Source organism: Tenrec ecaudatus, chromosome 2 (assembly GCF_050624435.1).
Source record: "Tenrec ecaudatus isolate mTenEca1 chromosome 2, mTenEca1.hap1, whole genome shotgun sequence".
Lineage (NCBI taxonomy): Eukaryota > Metazoa > Chordata > Mammalia > Afrosoricida > Tenrecidae > Tenrec > Tenrec ecaudatus.
In genome coordinates this window covers 191,305,948-191,328,048 of record NC_134531.1, presented here as the reverse complement: position 1 = coordinate 191,328,048, position 22,101 = coordinate 191,305,948, and the positions used below count along the sequence as shown (strand labels likewise).

At 55.0% G+C, this 22,101-nt stretch overlaps 2 protein-coding genes across 3 annotated transcripts; both read right to left on the bottom strand.

Annotated features, from left to right (window-relative positions):
* Window positions 1-1,456: 1,456 nt before the first annotated feature.
* On the bottom strand, window positions 1,457-9,105 carry TSPAN17 (tetraspanin 17). 2 transcript variants are annotated; one of them, XM_075542002.1, is made up of 10 exons: window positions 8,866-9,105; window positions 7,164-7,244; window positions 5,814-5,864; window positions 5,583-5,729; window positions 4,354-4,524; window positions 3,055-3,180; window positions 2,579-2,626; window positions 2,188-2,304; window positions 2,039-2,100; window positions 1,457-1,507 (listed from the first exon to the last, which is right to left on the bottom strand). In XM_075542002.1, exons 1-10 carry the CDS (start codon window positions 8,950-8,952, stop codon window positions 1,471-1,473), a joined length of 927 nt encoding a protein of 308 aa, XP_075398117.1. In that variant the 5' UTR covers window positions 8,953-9,105; the 3' UTR covers window positions 1,457-1,470. The 2 variants fall into 2 exon arrangements, with proteins under 2 accessions (XP_075398117.1, XP_075398119.1); XM_075542004.1 differs by lacking the exon at window positions 7,164-7,244 and having other exon boundaries at window positions 8,866-9,103.
* A 3,821-nt stretch (window positions 9,106-12,926) lies between these two features.
* On the bottom strand, window positions 12,927-17,199 carry EIF4E1B (eukaryotic translation initiation factor 4E family member 1B). The gene is made up of 7 exons (XM_075542728.1): window positions 17,182-17,199; window positions 16,908-17,086; window positions 16,621-16,716; window positions 14,462-14,525; window positions 13,814-13,927; window positions 13,551-13,690; window positions 12,927-13,073 (listed from the first exon to the last, which is right to left on the bottom strand). Exons 1-7 carry the CDS (start codon window positions 17,197-17,199, stop codon window positions 12,968-12,970), a joined length of 717 nt encoding a protein of 238 aa, XP_075398843.1. The 3' UTR covers window positions 12,927-12,967.
* Between the last annotated feature and the right edge of the window lie 4,902 nt (window positions 17,200-22,101).

Genomic DNA, 22,101 nt, shown 5'->3' with positions numbered 1-22,101 from the left:
TCTTGCCTAGGAAAGATGCTCCACTACTGCCCCATACTGGTTGATCGGGGACATGCAGGTTTCACCCTGGTGCTGAAGCTAGAAGTCAGCCCAGCGCTGGGTCTGTGCGCCCTTCCCAGCCACCACTCCCTTCCCCTGAGGGAGACCCTCCACCATACTGGGGGAGGCAATGAAAGTGGAAGCATTTGACGTGACAAAGTGCCAGACACACACCTGGGAGTTCGAGCTGTGTTTATTATAATACGGCATCACCATGGACAGCACCAGCCAGGGCTCCCCGACACCCCACACCTGGTCCCCCTATCCCCCAATGACATCATGCTCCCCCCAGGTCACCCTGCAGTAGCCTCCAGCATCCTTCATCAGCAGAACAGAGGGGGTCCTGACTCCACAGGGGTCTACAGTGGCATGGGGTTGAAAGGGGCGCAAAGGCGACCCCACAATCTTGTTGGGCTAGCAGTTTGCTTTTAACCAGCTGCCAACATTTTCGAATCAGATTTCAGTTAGAAAGTCAGGATTTTGGGCTTCTTGCAATTTCCGGCTGGAGGTCTGCATCCCTCTTGAACAATCGGCTTTAAACAGGTCGCCTCTCCTAGGGTCTCCCCAGCCAGGTGCCACTCTCAGCCCCAACAAGCAGCCCCTTAGCCTCTCACAGCAGACTCTTTGCTGTGCAGACTTGAATAATGAATCCAAGATGCACTGGAAAGATCAGACCACCCAAGAGGCCTCCTTCAGGCCTTCCCACAACCCACCTGACCCCGAGGGCCTGAGTTTGGGACTTCAGAACCAGGTGAACCTCCACCTTCATCCACAGCCCCTGGGGTGCAGAAGTCCAAAGACGCCATCTATACCTCAATTCCCAGGCCCCAGCGTGTCACGCCTTCACAGAGTGGGAAGCAGGGTGGGGGTACAATACAGGTGCAAAGCTCTGAGGGATGGAGCTTTGGGGAGCAAAGCAGCCAGGCCGGGAGCACGGTGCAGGAGCACCCTCTGGTGGGGGCCTGGCAGCACTTGGTTCGTTTGGGATCCAAGTCTGCCTGGAGCCCATCCCCATGGCTCTGGTGCCAGGCTCCCCTAATCCCATGGTGCCCAGCCCCCAGCTACTTCCTGTGAAACCCCTGACCCCACCTCACCCTCAGCTGCTCTGGCATCTGTCTCAGCATCCCAGGCAAGGGGCAGGTGGGCCACTTAGGAGCTGAGGAGACAGGGTGGGGTCGCCGGTGGAAGGGGAGACTGCCCCTGCAGAACCCATGTGGCCAGGGGGTCCTTGTCCCCGAAAAGCTGGACTTGAGTGAAATACACCAATCTTTAAAAGTTGGCCCAAAGGTCGGTCTAAGTTATCCAGACTGAGGAAGACTCGCGAGCAGCGGGGTCCGGTCTGGGGGACCCCTGGGGCTGGAGTACGCACAGAGGCCACGCTGCTGCCGGAACCTCCCAGAGGGCGGGCCCAAGCCAGTGGTTTTCAAAGTTTTATTTGAGCAGTTTGTAGCCACCATCGCGTTTGATCCTGAGAGGCAAGCAAGGGAGAGAGATCTCTTGGACTGATTTTAGAGTCTGGGACAGTGAAGCCACAGTGGGCATTGGCTGGCCCCAGGTCACAGCCAGGAGAGAAGAGCATGAGGCTGGTCCCCTGGCAACAGCACCCCCCCACCCCTCAAGCCGACCCCCCATAGCCATGCACAAGAGGTGGTCCTGCTCAGGTTGGGGAGACACAGGCAGACCTCTACTCACCAGGCCTGAGCCCTCATAGTTGTGCCCTTCCTAGACCCGGAGAGCCCATCACATGGGGGGCTCCCCTGTGCACACCCGCCCCACCTCTCATGCACACACAGCTGCAGGCCACCCATCGGGTGCAGCCAAGGCAGCTTCCTCTGAGGGCCATCAGCGCCCTGCACCCACGGGCCCCATGGGGAGTCCGAGTGGCAGCAGAAACATCTCCTGCAGCCTTGCCCATCCAGGCATAGTATTGGGGACCTGGAGAGTCCCCACCATAGGCCTGGGCCAGGCGGAGTGGTTATGGCCAGTGTGGCGGCCTCACCAGTTGGCCTTCACTGCCTTGATGTCGCTCACGAGGTTCTGGGCCAGGCAGATGCCAAAGATCTGAAAGATAGGGGGCTGGTGAGGGCCGGGGTTGCAACAGGGCCCTGGGGCCAGGGGAAGCAGGCATCTCGGGGGTGGAGGAGGTACCTGGAGAAGGGCAATGCCCACAAAGACGCCGGCCACGACGATCAGGTTGTCCTGCAGCCACTTCTCAAACTGGCCCACGCAGCCTTTGGTGTGGATGGATCCCTGCTGCTCCAGCTCCTGTGGGGGGAGGGGGGAGGGGGAGGGAATGTGTCACAGGGTCACCTCAGACCTCACTCCCTGTCTCTCCCTCCACTGGGATATAGCTCCCTGTGGGCAGACGCTGTCTGCGCCACCCCTCCGCCGGAAACCTGGCAGTGCAAAGCCCTGGGCGCCTGGATAGGCAGGTCCCCACGCCTTGCCCCCCTTCATACATAAGCCCTCCATCCTTTTGTAGGGAAAGGAGCCCCTGTCCCTATGTGGTGCTAGCCTGCCCTCTGTGCACGTCCCTCACCAGTTTGAGCCGGACGTCATATCCACACTGGGTGTTGAGAACATCCTCCTGAGGAGAAACAAGCCAGGGAGAAACCCTTAAGCTAGAGCCCAGCCGGGCTACCCCAAATTCTTCCTTCTCAAGAGAACAGAGTCACACAGCTTCCAAGGTGAACTGGGAACCCCCCTGTGGGCCAATGATTGCCAGGAAACGAGGGGTCGCTGGCCCTCAGTGTCCCCAAGCGATTTATAGGCCATCACTGAGAAGTGTGGGTCATGAAGAGAGCCACCTCTCACCTTGGGGTTGGCAATCTAGAGGAGCCTGGTACTCCTGCTATGCACCCCCACAGCTCAGGGAGCAAGACTGTTGGGGACACAAGGCAGGGAGCCCTTGGGGCCAGTCCTGCCGAGACAATCTCACCAGCTCAGGGCTCGGGTGTGCTCAGGAGGGACAGCAGCCCCAGGCCCCCAGACTGAGCCCCCTCCCAGCCCACTCACCGCAGGGTCTCTGACGCAGCAGGAGAAGGGCACCCCACAGCGCTCCCGGCTCGGGTTCAAGTCAGTACAGTTGTAGTAGATGTTGAGGTTCCAGTCGTTGGGCCCTCGGGCTCCGCAGCAAGACCACTGTGGGTGGGGGGGGGGGTTGGGGGGGCAGGAAGTCCAGGTAAGCCAGGCCCATGACCAGAAGCCTCTCCCCCAAGCTTCGTCCTACTCATCAAGGACAGGTCTAGGCTTCAGGAAGCAGGGCTGGGCTGGGCATGGCCCTAGAGGCAGCCAGCAGGTGAGCACCTCGCCACCCATCCACACAGAATGGCCAGGCCCAAGCCCAGAGTGAGAGAGAGGGGACGAGAGCTCCCGGCTCCTGCCAGTGAGTGGGCGCTAGGAGGGGTGGTTGTGAGTCTGGCAGAGAGGTGGAGGAGGAAGGACCGTCTTCAGAGTGCTGGCCCGGGGAGGGGAGGGTTGCAGGATGATGGCTCAAGGACACTTATCAGTCCTGGGCTACTTGTGGCAAGTAGGTGTAGCCGTGGGATGGCTGATGGAGTGGCTGGAAGATGGGACAGGCAGCTGAGGGAACTGACCCAGGCAGGGGACTGAGTGGTGCCCTGTCCCCACAAGGCTTGGCTGACACCTGCCCGCCCCGACAGGGAGGCTCAGAGAAATTCACTGCTCTGGAACCAGCATGAGTGGGTGTGACTGTGTGAGGTGTGACTATATGAGCGTGACTGAGCAGGCGTGACTTGGTGAATGTGACTGAACGGGTGTGGTTGTATGTTACTGTACGTGGCTGTGACTGTGAGTAGGTGTGGCTATATGTGTATGAGTGGGTATAACTATGTGTGACTGAGTGTGACTACGAGGTATGACTGTGTGGCTTTTGAATGAGTGCAGCTAAGGCTTGAGTGTAGCTGTCAAAAGGTTACTGGGAGCAGGTGTGACTGAACAGGTGCAGCTGGCTAAGAGTTACTGTGAGTAGGTGTGACTGAGAGGGTGTAGCTGTCTAAGGCTTGAGGGCAGCAGGTGTGACTGAGCAGGTGTGGCTGTGAAGGATCTGTGTGGAGTTAACTGTGTTACTAACTGCTGCCTAAGGGTAGATTAACAAGCTTGAAGGAGTTTCTATGTCCGCCCAGGGTTTCTGAGAGGAAGTTCCTGTTTATTTATAGGGGCTGGAAACCCTGGCCTAGAGCTGCCAGTCTGGAGCCTCTGCCTTCTGCTTCCCACTCATGTCCCCTGAGACCCAGACAACCCAGGGACCACCCGGTTGGCTCCTTCCCAGGAGCTGGCTGGCCCTGGACTCACGTATTCCTGAGCAAAGTCAATGAGGTTCTGGAGGTCGATGTCATCCCGGTAGGCCTTGACATTGTTGTTGATGAAGAGGTTGAGCTGGTCTCGAATCCAGTCTTTGAACACGAAGGCTAAGATGCCCGTGGCCAGCTCCAGGAAGAATATGAGGCCCAGGAACACAGAGAACTGCCATGCGGCACACAGAGGGGCGCTGATTACCTCCCGGGGGCCCAGCCTAGAGCACCAGCCCACCCAGGTGAGACCGGAGATCCGCCGATTCTTACTTTAGTGCTGCTCTGTCACCGCGCACAGGAGGCGGCACTGTCCTTACCTAGAGCTGCACCAGGTTCTCTAACCCACACTGTTCCAGAGGCAAGCCCCACCCCCACCCCTCACGGCAGCCACGTGGCTCCACGGCCAGCCCCGCCCCTCCCACCAATCCCAGGTTTGGGGATGAGCACTGCCCTCCCCAGGCCACAGGGACTGGCCCCGAGGCAGCCAATCTGAGACAAGCAGATTGCAAGGCAACTTTGGCCAGCTTTGAGGAGGGAGGCCAGACTTGCAGGCAGTGAAGCCAGCACCTGCTGACGACCCAGAGCTGAGAAAGAACCTGGTTCTCCTGACACCGGGACAGCATGGCTCCCAAATCAACCGGGTGTGACCAGCGGCCCCCAACTCATGGTGACCGCATCTGCATCCGGGGAGAACTCTGGCTGGTGTCTCAGCAGCACACTGGCAGGCGTTTCTGTCTGAGGCATCTATGGGGGGCCTGGGATTCCCACCTTTGGTTAGCTTAGCAGCAAACACCCTCACTGTTTGCGCTGCCCAGGGACTCTACAGCAGGAGTGACCCTGGGCTTTTCATGCCGGGAAGGAGCCCTGGTGGCGTCGTGGTTCAGCCTTGTGCTGTGAGCCACAAGGTCAGCAGTTCAAAACCAATCTCTCCACTGGAGAAAGGTGAGGCACTACGGTCCTGGAAAGGCACCGGGGCAGCTCCCCTCCACTGTATGAGGTGGCTATGAATTGGAATCGGCTTGATGGCAGGGAGTTTGCTTTGTTTTATTGGGGGTTTGGCCAATGCAAACCCCCTTTGCTTGGAGCACAGGGTGTCAGTCATCCCCAACAGAACGTTCTAGTAAGCACAGGTCATACGGATATCATAAACATGACATGAATAACAGAGCGACGGGGGACTGGACACTAAGCAGGAAGTGGGGGGAGGCGGGTCCCCGCGGCCACACTCACAAACTTGAGCAGGAAGGTGTTTTCCCTCAGGGCCCCGATGCAGCCGGCAAAGCCCAGCACCGACATGACGCCTCCGACCACCACGAACAGCCACACGGGGTCCAAGCCCCCAAGATCCGTCAGTGCCGAGATGTTGGAGAGCACGCCCTGGCCCAGGGGGTGCAGAGGCCGATGTAGAGAAGCTGGCCCTCCTACCCTCCCACCTCCCCAGACCACAACCCGCCACCTTACCTTCTCCCCCCAGGCCCAGAGGCCAATGGCCAGGAACAGGGCTCCCAGCACCTGTGAGAGCAGCAGGGAGCGTTTTAAGACCAAGCCTGAGCCCAGGGTCTCCGGGTTCCTCACCCCCTACCCCCTTCTGTGCCCCAGGGCTCTCCAAAAGTGATGGGGGCATACTAAATGGATGGAGGCTGCAAGCCACCTTCCAAGGACACATCTCACCACTGCCGCCCATAGGAGGGCCACCTCTCTTCACCTCTAGATGGGCGTGTAAGCAGAACCCCCACCAAGCAGCACTGTCCTGAGCCTGAGCTCCCAAACCCAGCCCTCCAGCTGCCCAGCCACCCTGTGCCATCCCCTACCCCATTTCATCCTCTTTGCAAACTCTCCCCCTTAACCTCCATCTGCCAGAATCAGGTTTGTAGCTCACAAGCAAAGACCCTGAGTGAAAAGTGTCCCCAAACAGGCCAGGAGCGGGCTGGCCTCTGCCTGGACCTTCAGAACCCAGGCAGGCTCCTCTCTTCATGCCTGACCCTGGGCCTGACCCCACCATCCATCTCAGGTTGGTCCCCTCCTGCCCATGGCCAGGACCTACCTCCTCTGACCTCCCCACCCTCCCACTTCCCCTACTGGTTCCTTCCTCTCATTTACCCATTTCCCACCCCCAGTCCAGGCACTCTTTCTCAGCAAACAGCTTCCCTCCTCTCCCACGCTGGGTCTGGCCAGCATGGCTTCTCCTGCCCCGTCCCCCTTGGCCTGCCCACTCCCTTTAGACAGGGGGCCTCAGTCACTTTCTCAACACCTGCATGTGGTTCTTCCCAGGAGTGCATGCCTGCTCCCACTCTGGATCTAACTGAAGCCCTCTGCCCCTCCTCCTCCTCCTCCTCCTCTTCTCACTCATGCCACATGTCCTCTCTAGGGCCTCCACCCAAGCCCCTCCCAACACCATTCTGAAAACTGGGGACATGTGGCCACTAGGAGACAAGTTTTCAGCTCTCAGGAGGCTGACACTCCAATGGGGGGAACTGTTAGACAGAAAGCAAATAATTTCAGGTGCCCAGAAGTCTTTTAAAGAAAACAGGTGGCGCATGGCGAGTGCCGGGCCAATTGGGGAGGCCTTCGAGGGGAGGGTCAGGGAGTTTATGGCATTTGAGATGTCGAGGAGGCAGAGGGGCAACAGCTGGGAGAAGTCTGTCCCAAGGGCCCCAGGTAAGGCCAGGTGTTGGGGTGCAGCAACACAACAAAGGCAGAGAGAGGCCCTCCCTCCCCCCAGCTCACTTGGTGGCCCTGCCCTCCACCCATGTGCTGCAGGAGCTGTCACCCATGTGATGTGTCCTTGGGCGTCCATGGTGCTCAGCTTACCAGGGTGTGGGCAGTGTGCATCTCAGGAGTCTGGGGAGCCCCTGGAGGGTTCTGGGCAGAGTGGCAACTGTCTGCTTCACACTGGAAACAAAAACTTCCGGACCTGTAACCCTGCTCATAGGGACCTCCTGCAGGTCACCTGGACCTCTTGTCTCATTTCTCCATGAGCCTTCTTCCCCTTTGCCACCACCCCAACTCTGCTCCAGCCTCCCCTTCTGGGTTCTCCACCTTCTAGCCCTGACCTTCTAGGAGGGGCAGGAGGGCAGATCAGCCCCCAGGACAAAAGCTAAGTCAGACCCACTGCTCCTTCAATGCTCAGCCCACCCCTTAGCCCCAGCACCCAACCTCTCAAGCTCTGGCTCCCACTCTCTTGCCAGGGTCTCTCCAGTCTGGGCACTCAGGGTTCCTGCTGCTCAATGCCCTGCCCCCTCTCCTCCATTGGTCACTACTTGGGTTCTGAACTTGCTGACAGTGTGACCTTAAGTAAATGGCTGAGGCTCTCTGTGCCTGTATCTTTATCTTTGGTCATTTCTGTTAGGTGTCCTCACATAGGGACTCTATGTACAACAGACTGAGTCCAATGAGCCCAAAGTTGCAGCCACAGTACAAATCCATCTGTTTGAGAGACTTCTTCCCACACCCTCCCATGGTTAATCTGTGTTTATCAGCATACAATGTATTGGAATTTATTGCTTAATCTGCCTAAACCACCCTAAGGAAGTGGCTGCAGCATGAGTCTCCCAGACAAAAGAGCTGACCACCCACTTGACCCACCCAGCCCTCCCTACAGTACTTCCCCACCAGCTCTCTGCACACTGCCCACGCCCTGGTAAGCTGAGCACCATGGAGGCCCAAGGACATACCACATGGGTGACAGCTCCAGCAGCACATGGGTGGAGGGCAGAGCCACCGAGTGAGCTTAAGAGAACTGGAAGGGCCTGGCGCCATGACCCAAGGTTGGGAGAGCAGGGACTGCAGGAGATGGGACGGTGGCTAGAGGACTTGGCAGGACCCGGGCACCCATGCTATCTGGGAGGGGCAACAACAGCTCCATTCTCTCCGGAGAGACACCACGCCCTGGAACCTCGATTTGGGCAGCTGTGGAATGCTGAATTCAGTTGCCCAGGGCCAGACTCCGAACTCTAACAAGGGAGATTTCCCCCACCCAGGCGGGAGGGAGCATCAGGCTGGTTCCCCGGCCGGTGCGCAGCGTCCAGAATGGGGGTGGGGGGTGGGGAGGGAGGAAGCTTTCGCCCAATCCCAGGGCTGCAGGCAGAGCCTGGACTAGGTCCAGGTGTCAGGAGCAAGGGGACAGGGGCCCGGCCCAACCTTTCTCTTCACACTTTCCTCCCCACCGGACAACACAGAGGTGGAGCTCGACACGCACCCCGCATCCTAGGAAAGCTAGAGAAGAGGGGGCAGTTTTGCAGCAAATGTGCCCCAGGAGCCTTCAAAGAAGCAGTAGCCCCTTCCCCCGCAGGGTTTGAGGAAGACTCAGCTTGACTTCCGTCAAGTGGCTGGGAGCCGACCCCCGGCAATCCAGGCCTCTTCGCAGCCCCCCTCGGGCTGTTCCATGGGCTAGGGGGTGCGGACCGACCCCTAAGTTCTTGCGGCAGGAAGTAGTCTCTTCCCGGTGGGAAACTGCACCTCCTTCTCCTCCCGCCACCCCCAGCGCAGGGCCCGGAGCCAACCCGAAGCTCACCCAAAAGACAATGTTGAAGCCAAACAGGAAGTATTTCCCGCAGCAGCCGACCTCGGGTTCCTGGAAGTGCTGGTGCTTGCCGGGCATGGTGAGCGGCCGCCCTCCGGCCCGAGAACCGGAGCCAAGAGTCGGGCCCAGCCCTCCGCGGGCTGCCCTGGGCTACAGCCACCCCGGGCCTAGCCGGGCGGCTGCGGCTTAGTGGCCGCGGCCACACAGAGCGCCGGCCGGGCCCCGCCCGCCCCGCAGGGACCGCCCCCGGCGGTGCCCCGGCCGCCCCGCCCCGAATCCTTCCGGAGAGCCCCGCCTCCGAGCCCGACTCCGCCCCCTGGACCGAACCCTTCGCTTAGCTCCGCCTACGGCGCACAGGCTCCGCCCCAGAGCTTCACTGGGTCCCCTCAATGCCCCGCCCCAGTACTTGGATCCTCCGAACCTGCCTTCGATCCCGAGGCTCAGGCTCCGCCCCCGAACCTTACTTCATCCCCCTCAGAGCCCCGCCCCTCATCTTGGATCCGCCCCCAACCCGAATGCCTTCTTTCTAAGCCCCGCCTCTGAGCATGGCTGGGTCCCCATCTCCCATCCGGGCTCTTCCCCTCCGAGGCTGGCTCCACCCCTACGCTTTGCTTTCCCCGGCTCTGGGAGACTGCATCGTCTCAGAGCCGGCCTCCCCATCCTGGACCGGTCCCTAATCCCCGGCTCCGCCCCCGAGTTTGGCTCAGTCTCCAGCACAGGCTGCCACAGCAGGCGCCCTGAGTGTCCGCCAGACATGCTCTGTGGCACCCCCGTGTCCTCCAAAGCCCACAATATGCAAGACACCCCATTTCTCCCCCCACCAGCCCCACGCACACAATCTGCAACGTTTCCCAGCGCCATCCCACTCCCCAGCCTGGCTCTCCCAGCTCTCCCAGAGGACTAACTCCATGACAGGATGGTAATCGGTTACTTTTGAGTTTTCTTAAACATTGGGACCCGTACAATTCTTATCACAATCGATACATACATCAATTGTGTAAAGCACATTTGTACATTCGTTGCTCTCATCGTTCTCAAAATATTTGCTCTCCACTTAAACCCTTAGTATAAGCTCCTCATTTTCCCCCTCTCCTCCTCCCCCTTCCTCATGAACCCTTGATAATTTATATTTTTTCATATCTTAAAACACTATCCAACGTCTCCCTCCACCCACTTTTCTGTTTCCTCCTTCCCCAGGGAGGAGGTTATATGTAGATCTTTGTAATCGGTTCCCTTCCACCCTACCCTCCCTCCACCCTCCCGGAATCTACACTCACACCACTGGGTCTAAAGGGATCATCTGTCCTGGATTCCCTGTGTTTCCAGTTCCTCTCTGTACCAGTGTACATCCTCTGATCTAGCTAGATTTGTAAGGTAGAATTGGAATCATGATTGGGGGGTTGGGGAAGGAACCATTTAAGAACTAGAGGAAAATTATGTTTCATCATTGCTACACTGCACCCTGATTGGCTGTCTCCTCCCCACCCTGCCCCCACCCATCTGTAAGGAGATATCCAGTTGCCTATAGATGGGTCTTGGGTCCCCAATCTGCACTCCCCCTCATTCACAGTGATGATTTTTAGTTCTTTGATGCCTGATACCTGATCCCTTTGACACCTTGTGATCACAGAGGTTAGTGTGCTGCTTCCATGTGGGCTGTGTTGCTTCTGAGCTAGGTGGCTGCTTGTTTATCTTCAAGCCTTTAAGACCTCGGATGCTATATCTTTTGATAGCCAGGCACCATCAGCTTTCTTCACATTTTTTTATATACCCATTTGTCTTCAACGATTGTATCAGGAAGGTGAGCATCATGGAATGCCAGTTTAATAGAACAAAGGGTTCTTGCATTGAGGGAGTACTTGAGTGGAGGCCCAATGTCCATCTGCTACCTTAACACTAAACCTATAAATATATGCACAGATCTATTTACCTATGTACATGCCTTTATTTAGACCTCTATAAATGTCCTTTGCCTCCTAGCTCTTTCCTCTATTTCATTTTACTTTCCTCTTGTCCCACTATCATGCTGAGTCTTCATTTGGGTTTCAGTAATTACTCTGTTACATTGCCCTTGATCACACCCTACCAGGCCTCCTACACCCTCCTCACCACAAATTTGGATTACTTGTTCCCTTGTCCCTGGGTTTGTTACCACTTCCTTTCGTTCCACCTCCCCCTCACCCATCACCCCCAGGAACCATCAGCCCCATTGTTTTCTCTTCCAGATTGTTCATCCAGCCGACATTTAGACAGACCTGCAGAGATAACATGCACAAAAACAAGACAGAGAAAAACCAAGCATCGAAAGAAAACAAAAAGCCTGTAGTTAGTTCAAGAACTGTTTGTTGGCCTTTAGGAGTGTTTTCTGGCCGAGTCTGATGGGGTGCCAAGGTCTGACCCCAAAGTCTTATTTTTTGTATTCTCTAGGGACTTCGTTGCTCTGTTCCCCTTGCTGTTCTTTTGCATGCCCTTAGTGTTTTGCCTCGGTGTGGTGGGATCAGATTGGGGGTAATTCCCACACTGTGTCTCCAGTGTTGTCCCCTGTAGGGCTATGGGTCAGTGAGGAATGTCATGCCTCATAGTGGGGCCGACCCTATGGTCTTCCCTGTGGATTGGCTGCTCTGAGCGGGAATATGGTCCTCAAGGCTTAGTGGGCCAGGTTGTGCTCCACTCTCTCTTCCTCCCCCTTCATTTGCTCCCATGTGCTCTGATCAGACATGTCTCCCTGAGCGGCAGCTTCAGTGCTGTCCTCTGAAATTCTTCTGGGGTGGGGAGGGCGGCTGTCCACGTGGTTGGGATTGTTTTTAATTTGTGCAGGATGGTTTGACAGTGCAGTGGAGTCCGACGTGCTTTTTCACTTAACAGCAGCTCAACTCTACCTGTACTGGCTCAACCTCAGGCCAGGTGAAGACCTGGGTCTTGTGAGTACAACACCTGCTTCACCCTACCCCAACTGGTGCCTGGGGCCTCCCAACCTCGCTCCTCTTCCCCAAACCGGCTTGGTCCTAGGTAGCTTGGAGGCTGGCACAACCCCTTTCAAGAAAGGACAGGGAAAGAGATCCAAGTTCTGAATCCTAATGTAGACTCTTTCAAAATAATTCGAGGGGACCAATAACAGAAATGTGGGTGAAGGGAGATGACGGACAGTGTAAGACATGAAAAAAATAATTTTATAAAGTATCAAGGGTTTGTGAGGGAGTGGGGAGAAAGGGGGAAATAGAGGAACTTATACCAAGGACTCAAGTAGAAAGAAAATGTTTTGGAAATGATGGCAACATACAAACAAATATGCTGGACACAATCAATGTATGGAATGGAATGAGAGCCGTAAGAGCCCCCAATAAAATGATTTTAAAAAATAATTCAAATCTTGTTCAAAAGTGAGCATTTATTTAGAATCAGAAAAGCTGACACACACACCCCTCCTCCTGGTGCACAGGGACACTCACCCACTTGCACTTCACCTAGGACCTGAAGCTAGTCCAGCACCCCAGTGGCCCCAGGCCAGGGACCAAGAGGTTTTCTCCCTATCAGCTCCTCTTTTCAGGTGTCTGCTCTGCCTCTTAGTCATTGGGCCATGGGTCACCAAGTCAGCCCCACTAAAGGGACCCGCCCACCACTGGTGGCCAAAGAATGAGAGCCATGGGTAGACACTGAGGTTATAAGTCTGAGACCACTTCTGAAGGTTTTCAAGCATGACCTCCACACCTGTCCTCTGAGTGGCCTTGGGCCCCCTCCCTGAAATGGAAGTCTGGGCCTTAAAATACTGACTCTGTCACACACCCCCCCCCCATAATCAATCCTTCCCCCAGGTGATAGAAGGAAAGCCAGTGGCCCCAGGTCCTCTGCCCTGCAGCTCCAGTTAGCACTAGGTCCCTGGCTCCAGAGCTGCCCCATACCTAGCCCCCATTCATGTTAAGGGGGCTTTGTATTTCCTGCAGGCCATGGGAAGAACCAGCTGTCTGCCCCACAGTCCTGCCCAGGAGCAGCTGTGTAGGCCACCCTCCCCCCCACCCCACCCCCAACCTTGTACACATGTACACACACGTAGGTTCGGGTGGGGACATTGAAATGGGAGCAAGGCCAAGGCCTTTCACACCACAAACTTATTCCTGGTGCTCTTGGTGGCCGTGTCTGCATGGGCCTGGTAACCGATGATGGCTTTGGTCGAGAGGCCCAGGTGTTGCTTATAGACATGCCTGGGGGAGGACAGGAGACGCGCATGAATGCCACCTGACCCACTGTGTCCCTCCCAGTGTCCAGTCACAGGTGGGGGGAGTGGATCTGACAGATACCTCTATATGGCAGCCCAACATATAATTCCTTAGAAAGAGTTCTACTAAGAATATAATTTGAAATCCGCAGATTGCAAACCCTCAAATTCAGGCAGGTAAGGAAGAAGGGGACATGGAGAGTTCCAGAAGTCTCTCTTAGGAGCCCTGGTGGCAGACTGGGTTGCAGATTGGACTGCTACCAGAATTGCCAGCAGTTCCAAATGACCGGGAACTCTGTGGGAGAGCATGAGGCTCTCAACTCCCCAGACGCCCACAGGGGCGATTCTGCCCTATTCTGTAGGGTGGCTACAAGTCGGGGTGAGTTTCAGTTTAGAGGTCTCCCCTTGCAGTCCAGGCCGCCCTCCTCCCCCATCCCCCACTCCATGTCAGCAAGCCCCTCACCCGATGTGCAGCACGCTGGCCTGGTTCTCCGCCTCCCGCGTCCACACGGAGATCTTGTCTCCCTTGGTGCGGATATTGGCCACAGCCCCACACACTTCCTGGCTGTGCTCCTCAAAGCTCTCCCCGATCAGACACAGCAGCTGGGCCCCCAGGAAGAACACAGGGAATGCTTTGGCTCCGGCACAGGGGTGCCCCACACACCCATGGCCCCCATCCTCAAGCCAGCACCAGTCCCTTCCATGCCCACCCCAGTGCCCACTCACTGTCTCCAACCAGAGGCGGTCCAGTTTGCTTTGGCGCTGGTGCTTGGCCAGGCTGACCAGCCAGCGGCCTCCCCGCTTGTTCCTGCTATCTTCCCACATGGGCCGGATGCCATCCTGGGAGGCAGGGAGGGCACATCTGCTCAACGGTGAGGACGAGGACCCAGCGGGTCATCTGCCCTTGACCCAGCCCTTTCTATACATCGTTTACCTCCATCCTCTCTGTACAAGCAGGGTCTGTTTGCCAATCCCCGCCCTCCGAGGTCCTTACACTTCAGTCTGTCACCCTTTAGAGCCCATGTGCGGGCTTCCCCCCCACATACCCTCCCCCTCCCATGGCGGAGACAGGGGCGGATTAAGCAAGCCCTCCATGGCTTTGCCCGTGGTCTCCAAACCTGAGTGGGCACATCCCCATGGCCAGGCCCCAGGGCACACATTGACGGGGACAGATGGCCTGGGCGGTAGGGAGGGGGCTCCTGGACACTTCCCTAGGCCAAATCTGACCAGAAACCAGGAGCCTTCCAGATGCCCCTCTTTGCTCCTCCCTTTGCAGACTGACAGTGCCAGAGAGGGGTCAGTGTCCCCACCCCTGTGAGGGACAACTGAAGGAACCGGCCCACCCTGCAGGAGGTGGGGAGGATCAGAGCTTACCTTGAACAGGGCATAGTCACAGCCTGAAGAGAGCTTGCTGGCCAGCTGGATGTGACTGTAGACCCTGGAGAGAGACCCCACCCCCCACCCCATTGCTGACGATCAAGGCCCAGAGGGGCTGGTTCCAGCTGGCCAAGTCCCCTCAATTCCTGACTGTGTCTGGCACTGCTGGTGCAATGCGTGTCCCACCACCGCCACCCTTCCGGACTCACACTGACTCTCCTGCCTGGAATTTCATTGTCTCTTATCCAAAGTCTCAACCCGCCCCCCACCCCCCACATGTCTGGAACATTTCCCTTATCCTTCAGACCCAAGGAAGCCACAGCCCCTGGAGAGGTTTGAAGATGCCAAAGCAGGGTATGGAGGGATTCTGGATTGAGGTGCAAACAGTGAACCTGCGTGACTAACAGAAAGGTTGGCAGTTCGAGTTCACCCAGAGGCACCTCAGCAGAAAGTCCTGGTGACCTCCTTCCCAAAACCTGGCCATAGGGAAACCCTCTGGAGTAGTTCTGCACTGATGCACTTGGGCCGTCCCGAGTCACGGTCAGCTCCCAAGCAGCTGCCTGGGTTAAAGTGGGGGATTGGTGTCCAGCCCCCTCCCACTGCTCTTCAAAGCCTTCCTGGAACCCCCCGCCCCTAGGGTCTGTGCATACTTCAGGGGAGGGGTGGATCCTCTGTCGCCAGAGGCAGCAGAGTCCTGACTTGGCTGCTGAGACAGGCTCAGAGAAGGTAAGGAATCTGCAGGAGATCACAAAGCAAGGGAGTGCCCAGCCAAGGCGAATTCCTGGTTTCTCCCACTTCTTCCCAGGCATTCACCCTTGGCCCTAAGAGGGTATCAGGAGGGCTGTGCTCCAGCCTTAGTCCCCACCTCCACCCCCACCCAGGAAAACTCATCCAGCCCCAAACCAACATCCAAACCCATTGCCACGGAGTCAATTCTGACTCCGTGCGTGACCAAGCAGGACAGAGCACTGCCCCCCTGAGCGTTTCCAAGGCTGCAACCTTGACAGGGCCCACTGCCAGTCTTCCTCCCCTGGTGCTTTCTGTTCGCGCCTCACATCAGAGGCACTCCACGGGAGCGGGCGTGTAGAGCAGGCTGAGTAGAGCCTTCATTTCCTTGGAAAGTCTGGACAGGAGTCTAGGTAGCCAGGATGGTTTTTAATTTTTTTTTAAGCTACACTTTTTTAAGCAGCAGTTCCTCTAACCTTGAGACTGACCTAACCATATACTGTCAAGAGAAAAAAAAAAAATCTCCTTGCCGCCAAGTGGATTGGTTCGTAGTGACGCCATAGGGTAGCTGAGAACTGCCCCGCGGGTCTCCGAGGCTGTGAATCTGCACAGAGCAGACAGCCTCATCTTCCTCCAGGGAGTGTGAACCGCTGGCTTTTCAGTTGGCAGCCCGCCACGCCATGCCACGCCATGACCCACCACACCCCCCAGAACCCTAGAAGAGGCTCCTGTCGTCTGCCAGCCAGCAGGGGCAGCCCACCCCAGCACGTTCCAGAGGCTCTTTCCCCTGCGGGCAACCGAGGCAAGATGTGATGGCTTCTACCCGGAGCACCCTGGTGATGGGTATGGGGTTCAGGAACAGTCGTGGCTGAGGAAGCAGCGCCACCAACGGGAGATCAGGAGAAGCTGTCCTGTGCGGCCTGGCGACCTCCTGGAATAAGCGCTAGGGCCCTCACCTGCTACCAATCATGTTACCCATCTGTTTTCCGCCTAGCCCTGGTAAACCGTCAAGTCTAGCGCGCTGCCTTGGTCTCCTGATTGCTTCGGTCGTGCTCAGTTCCTACTCTGACGAAACAGAAATATTTCCCCCTCACTGTCTGGCAGAGCGGCTATTTTCCCACCAAGAATTGGGGCATCTTTCCGCTTTCAACCACCATTAGGCCTACTGGTGTCAACCCTTAATCAACCTGTGGCTTTCTCACATCGCAGACTCCCCAGGCAGGATACTGCCCTTCGATCCATCATTTTACCCACTGACCTTTGGGTTCACGTGCCACCAAGCACCTCACCACGGCCCAGCACCAGACCTCCAAAATGCTGAGGGGCTGCGAGGGGCCTGGAGAGGCTGATGCCCGACTCAGCCCCTCGGAGGGGCGGGAGGGAGGCCGCCTGAGGGGCGCTGGCTAAGAGCTAAGAGCGCAGACACTCACGCCCAGAAGTCCTCCACGGTGTCAAACTTGATGAGCAGGTGCAGGTTGTCCTGCCAGGCCTGGCTGGCGTCATTCTTGAAGAACCACAGAGCCCACCTGGCAGGGAGGAAGCAGAGAGGACTCCCTATCAGTGCCAGCCCCAGGCGAGCAAGGTCAGTTATCTGGAGAGCCAGCAGAATCTCAGCCGAGCTAAGGCTGCCGGAGGCTGAGGAATGAGGGCGGAGCGCCTCTGGCAGGGGGCACCCAAGGGCACACAGCCACTTAGCCGAGGGTGGCACCTGCCCTACCTGTTCTCCAGAGAGTGCAATTCCGGCTGTACTGCCACTGCCTCCATGAGCTCCTCTCCTGCCGGGTCCTGCCTCCTCTGAGGCTGCACAGTCTCCTCGTCCTGGGCTGCCGCCACTGCTACTGTCTTCTCCTGCTCCCTCTCCTCCAGTTTTGGGTTTCCTCCTTGTACCTCTCTGGCCTGACCAAAGAAAGGAGTCAGTGGGCTCCCACCTGCTCACCCAGGCCACCCCACTGCGGCCCTGGTTTCAAAAGGGCCCGGGCAGGTGGACTCACGGAACTGGTGGCAGCCATGCCCACAGTGTCTCTGGCTCCAAGGATCTCAGCACTTCTAAGGGCCCCCCAGCTGCAGACTTTTAAAGCCCCGGGACCCACTCAGGCTGTAGAATGGGAGGGGCCAGCATGGGCAGGGAGGGGCTTACACTAATTTGTTCATCCAAAAGCAAGCACACTCACTGCTATTGAGTCAACGCAGATTCACAGCGACCCTTAGAAGGCAGGGTAGAACTGCTGGGTTTCTGAGACTAACTCCTCATGGGAGTAGAAAGCCCTATCTTTTTTCCTTGGAGAAGCTGGTGGTTTTGAACTGCTGACCTTACCACTGGCAGCCCATTTCACACATCCTGCAATTGAATCGCTCGCTCACAGAAGTGTACAATCACCACCACAATTTCAGAGTATTTTCTTCTCATACTTGTTGGGAGCTCTCCATGTCTGCCCTTCCTTCCCTGCCATGCCCCATCCCATCACTGTCGCTGTAGATCTACCTAGCCTGGATTTCTCAAACTGTACATCCTTACCGGAGTAGAATGCCTAGTCTTTCTCTCTCTGAGCACGAGGTAGTTAGTTTATTGTGCCAACCTGGCCGATAAACACATGTGGGGTTCATTGAAGGGAAGAGAGATAAATGGCTTGATGAGCCTCACCTTTCTAGTTCTCAGATCTCTTGCTTTGTGATGGTCACACCAGGGTGCAGCTGCCTTAGCCAGTTCCCCGCTTCAGCTGGCAAGGTTCACTTCCTGTAAGACATCCCTGAGGAGAAGCCGCATGGACCTACCCCAGTGCAGCCGTGTGTGCTGGAGAAGCCGTGTGGAGACCCCTGCCAGTGCTGAGATGCTTACATGTTCACTGATGCAGCTTTTCTCCTGCAGTCAGCATTATTGCATGTGTTTTGTGAGATGGAGGAGGACTTTGTGGATTGGTGTTGGATATATGGGTTAATGGGTTGGACTTGTGGGCTTGGGCAGCACTGAGTTGGGATGTTTTCTTGATGTGCACTTACCCTTTATATAAAACTCTCTTATACATGAGTTTCTGTGGATTTCTCTAACATACCCAGACTAACACAGAGCAGCTGGTAGCCAACATGTAACCACTGAGCTACAAGGCTCCTAACAGATGGGCGCATTGTGGATGTAGGTCCAGGGCGGGGACACCGCTGTGAGCAGGCAGGTCCTGTTCTCACCTACACAGCCCTTGCGGGTAAGCTGAGGGTTCATGTCAGGAGTCTACGTCAGGAGCCCCGGTAGTGCTCTGAGATAAGCATTCAACTGCTAACTCAAGGTCAGTGGTTCAAACCCACCAGCTGTCCTGTAGAAGAAACATAAGGTTATCTGCTCCTACAAAGATGTGCGGTCTCAGAAACCCTATATAGGTCTGAGTCAGAATGGACTCCATGGCAGTGGGTTTGGCTGTAGTCCAGTGGTGGGATTCAGATAATTTAACAACCAGCTCACTGCCCAACTAACCATTTTAAGTATAACATAATGGTATACTGAGAGGTACTTTATTATTTCATACAGTTAATACGTAAATAAGAACAAAAGTACACAAACTAGATTATAAGAGTTGGCATATTAATGAAAAATATTAAATAATACATGACCAAAAACCAGTAAAACTCCTATTTAAGATATTTCCATGTTGCTTCTTGACTGGAGTCCTCACTCCCAGTAGTCTTCACTTCATCAGCTGTGGGGTTTATCCCTGAGCATCGTTCACAGTAGGAGTAGGATCCCATGCCTTTGGGTGAAGGTCAGACAATAGTCATTGTGCTTGATATGTTAGAAACAGGCAGGCTCTCTTCTCTGAACACATTCTATTCATCTTTGAAAACAAAAAACAAAAAAAAAACCTTTCCTCTTCTGAATGGACAGCAATTGATCTGACAATATTCTTAACTCTTTGGACACTTTCAGGAATTGCACAAGTCCCTCACCATATCTCGTGGGAAACAAATCACCCTCTGGTTGTGTGACACATTTTCTCTGGGTTGCCCAGCCATCTGCCTCAGCCATTTGTCTCATCTTTGGGAGCATCTAGTTAAAAACAACACCAAAGAAAGTTACTTGTGATAACATGGAGAAACAGGAAGATTTTATATCCCTGTTACTCAATGTTCAATCCACACAAAAATCTCAATGTTTAAATCCATAATTTTGGTTTCTCTAGAGAATATGGGACGATCCAGCAACAGCAAGACTCTGACTCACAGGTGCACACACACACACACACACACACACACACACACACACACACTCCATGTTTCTCCTGGGCCATCCTGACATCAGGGTCTCTGCATCAGTCGCACAGGGGCAGTTATATAATCGGCCAACTTGTGAAGGGGTGGAGTCTAGCCTGTCAATCAGGTCACAGCCAATGAAGCTTTTGTGTGGGCACGGCCTTTTCCTGAGGATTCTGGGTACTCCTGTCTTCTTCCCTGGAGATGGGACACACTTTCACTCTGCTACACATTCCTGATGACAAGCTAGAGCCCTGGAGCTGGAGGAGCCATGTGGAGACCCGTACCAGCACTGAGATGCTTCCACTCCCACTGGATCCACAAGACTTTCTACCCACTGGCCTGTGATCTTCCTGCATTAGGCATCATTGCATGTGTTGCGTGTGTCTAAAGAGAAATTTATAGACTGGTATCGGACACATGGCTAATATTGGACTTATGGACTTGATCTGGACTGGGCTGGGATGTTTTCTTTCATTAAAAATTATTTTATTGGGAACTCATACAACTCTTATCACAATCTATACATACATTCACTTGTCAAGCACATTCTCAAAACATTTTCTTTCTACTTGAGTCCTTGGAATTAGCTCTTCATTTTTCCCTTCCCTCTCTCCCCCCATGAACCCTTGATAACTTATAAATTATTTTTTAATGTCTTACACTGTCCAATGTCTCCCTTCACCCAATTTTCTGTTGTCTGTCCCCCAGGGAGGGTATTATATGTAGATAATTGTGATCAGTTCCCCCACCTTCCCCTTACCCTCCTGGTATTGCTACTCAAGGGTTTATTTGTCCTGGATTCCCAGCTCTGATCTGTACCGGTGTACATCCTCTGGTCTAGCCAGATTTGTAAGGTAGAATTGGGGTCATGATCGTGGGGAGGGGTACAGGAAACATTAAAGAAGCAGAGGAAAGTTGTATGTTTCATTGGTGCTATACTGCACCCTGACTGGCTCATCTCCTCCCTGCGACCCTTCTGTAAGGAGATGTCCAGTTGCCTACAGATGGGCTTTGGGTTTCCACTCTGAACTCCCCCTCATTCACAATGATATGATATTTTATTCTTTGATGCCTGATACCTTCTGATCATACAGGCTGGTGTGTTTCTTCTACCATGTGGGTTTTGATGCTTCTCAGCTAGATAGCCACTTGTTTATCTTCAAGCCTTTAAGACCCCAGTTGGGCAACATCAGCTTTCTTCACCACATCTGCTTATGCACTTGCTTTGTCTTCAGCAATCATGTCGGGAAGGTGAGCATCATGGAATGCAGGGTTAATAGAACAAAGTGTTCTTGTGTTGACGGAGTACTTGAGTAGAGGCCCAAGGTCCATCTGCTACCAGGATGTTTTCTTTTTCTTTTTTTTAACATTTTATTAGGGACTCATACAACTCTTATCACAATCCATACATATACAAACATCAATTGTATAAAGCACATCTGTACATTCGTTGCCCTAATCATTTTCAAAGCATTTGCTCTCCACTCAAGCCCTTTGCATCAAGTCCTCTTTTTTCCCTTCCCTCCCCGCTCCCTCCTCCCTCATGAGCCCTTGATAATTTATAAATTATGATTTTGTCATATCTTGCCCTATCCGGCATCTCCCTTCACCCTTTTCTGTTGTCCGTCCCCCAGGGAGGAGGTCACATGTAGATCCTTGTAATCAGTTCCCCCTTTCCAACCCACTCACCCTCTACTCTCCCAGTATCGCCACTCACACCCCTGGTCCTGAAGGCATCATCCACCCTGCATTCCCTGTGCCTCCAGCTCCTGTCTGCACCAGTGTACAACTTCTGCTCTATCCAGACTTGCAAGGTAGAATTCAGATCATGGTAGTGGGGGTGGGGGTGGGGAGGAAGCATTTAGGAACTGGAGGAAAGCTGTATTCTTCATCGGTGCTACATCGCACCCTGACTAACTCATCTCCTCCCCTAAACCCCTCTGTGAGGGGATCTCCAGTGGCCGACAAATGGGCTTTGGGTCTCCACTCTGCACTTCCCCCTTCATTCACTATGGTAAGATTTTTTTTTTTAATGATGCCTTATACCTGATCCCTTCGACACCTCGTGATCACACAGGCAGGATGTTTTCTTAACATACAATTGCTCTTTGATATAAAGCTCTCTCTTGTACACATGAGTGTGTATGTATCTGTTTCTCTAGTCAACCCAGACTCACACACAGCCTGGCTTCAAGTCCTGTCCTACCCTGAGCAACTATGGGTCCTTGGCCAAGGGACTGAACCCCACTGAGTCTGCCTTTCCCATCTGTAGAGTGAGAAGTTTAAGAACACCCTCCCAGCAGCCGGTTGTGAAGACTGAATGATAGCAATCACCTGAAGCAGGGCTTGGTGGTCAGTAAACTTCCCTCTGAGGCTCCCCATGGCGGAGCAAGGAAACCCTGGCTCTGCAGAGACAGTCCCTTTTCTGCAGGGACTGTAACTCTCCCCGCGTGTTTCACCCTGTCCTCAGCCCCTTTTGGGGGTCCCACATCTGTAAGATACCAGCGTCTCTGACTCCTGCACACCAAGTGGGTGCATGACCACCTGGAGGCTGGCCACTCAACGGTTGTTTAACCCTCAACCTTTAAACTCCTGATTTGAGAACCAGACCCAGCTAGGTGCCAGGACACAATGATGAGCAAAGACTGAATGGCCCCTGCTCTTGGGGTACC

What these genes read in the sequence shown, in the direction of transcription:
- TSPAN17 (XM_075542002.1), bottom strand. Translation starts at nt 8,952, where the DNA reads ATGCCCGGCAAGCACCAGCACTTCCAGGAACCCGAGGTCGGCTGCTGC. An exon ending in TTGACTTTGCTCAGGAATAC is followed by an intron (nt 3,181 to 4,353) that starts GTGAGTCCAGGG and finishes CCCCACCCACAG; the next exon opens with TGGTCTTGCTGCGGAGCCCG. An exon ending in AAGGCAGTGAAGGCCAACTG is followed by an intron (nt 1,508 to 2,038) that starts GTGAGGCCGCCA and finishes CTTGCCTCTCAG; the next exon opens with GATCAAACGCGATGGTGGCT.
- EIF4E1B (XM_075542728.1), bottom strand. An exon ending in ACCGCCTCTGGTTGGAGACA is followed by an intron (nt 13,691 to 13,813) that starts GTGAGTGGGCAC and finishes CTGGGGGCCCAG; the next exon opens with CTGCTGTGTCTGATCGGGGA. An exon ending in GCCAGCGTGCTGCACATCGG is followed by an intron (nt 13,074 to 13,550) that starts GTGAGGGGCTTG and finishes GTCCTCCCCCAG; the next exon opens with GCATGTCTATAAGCAACACC.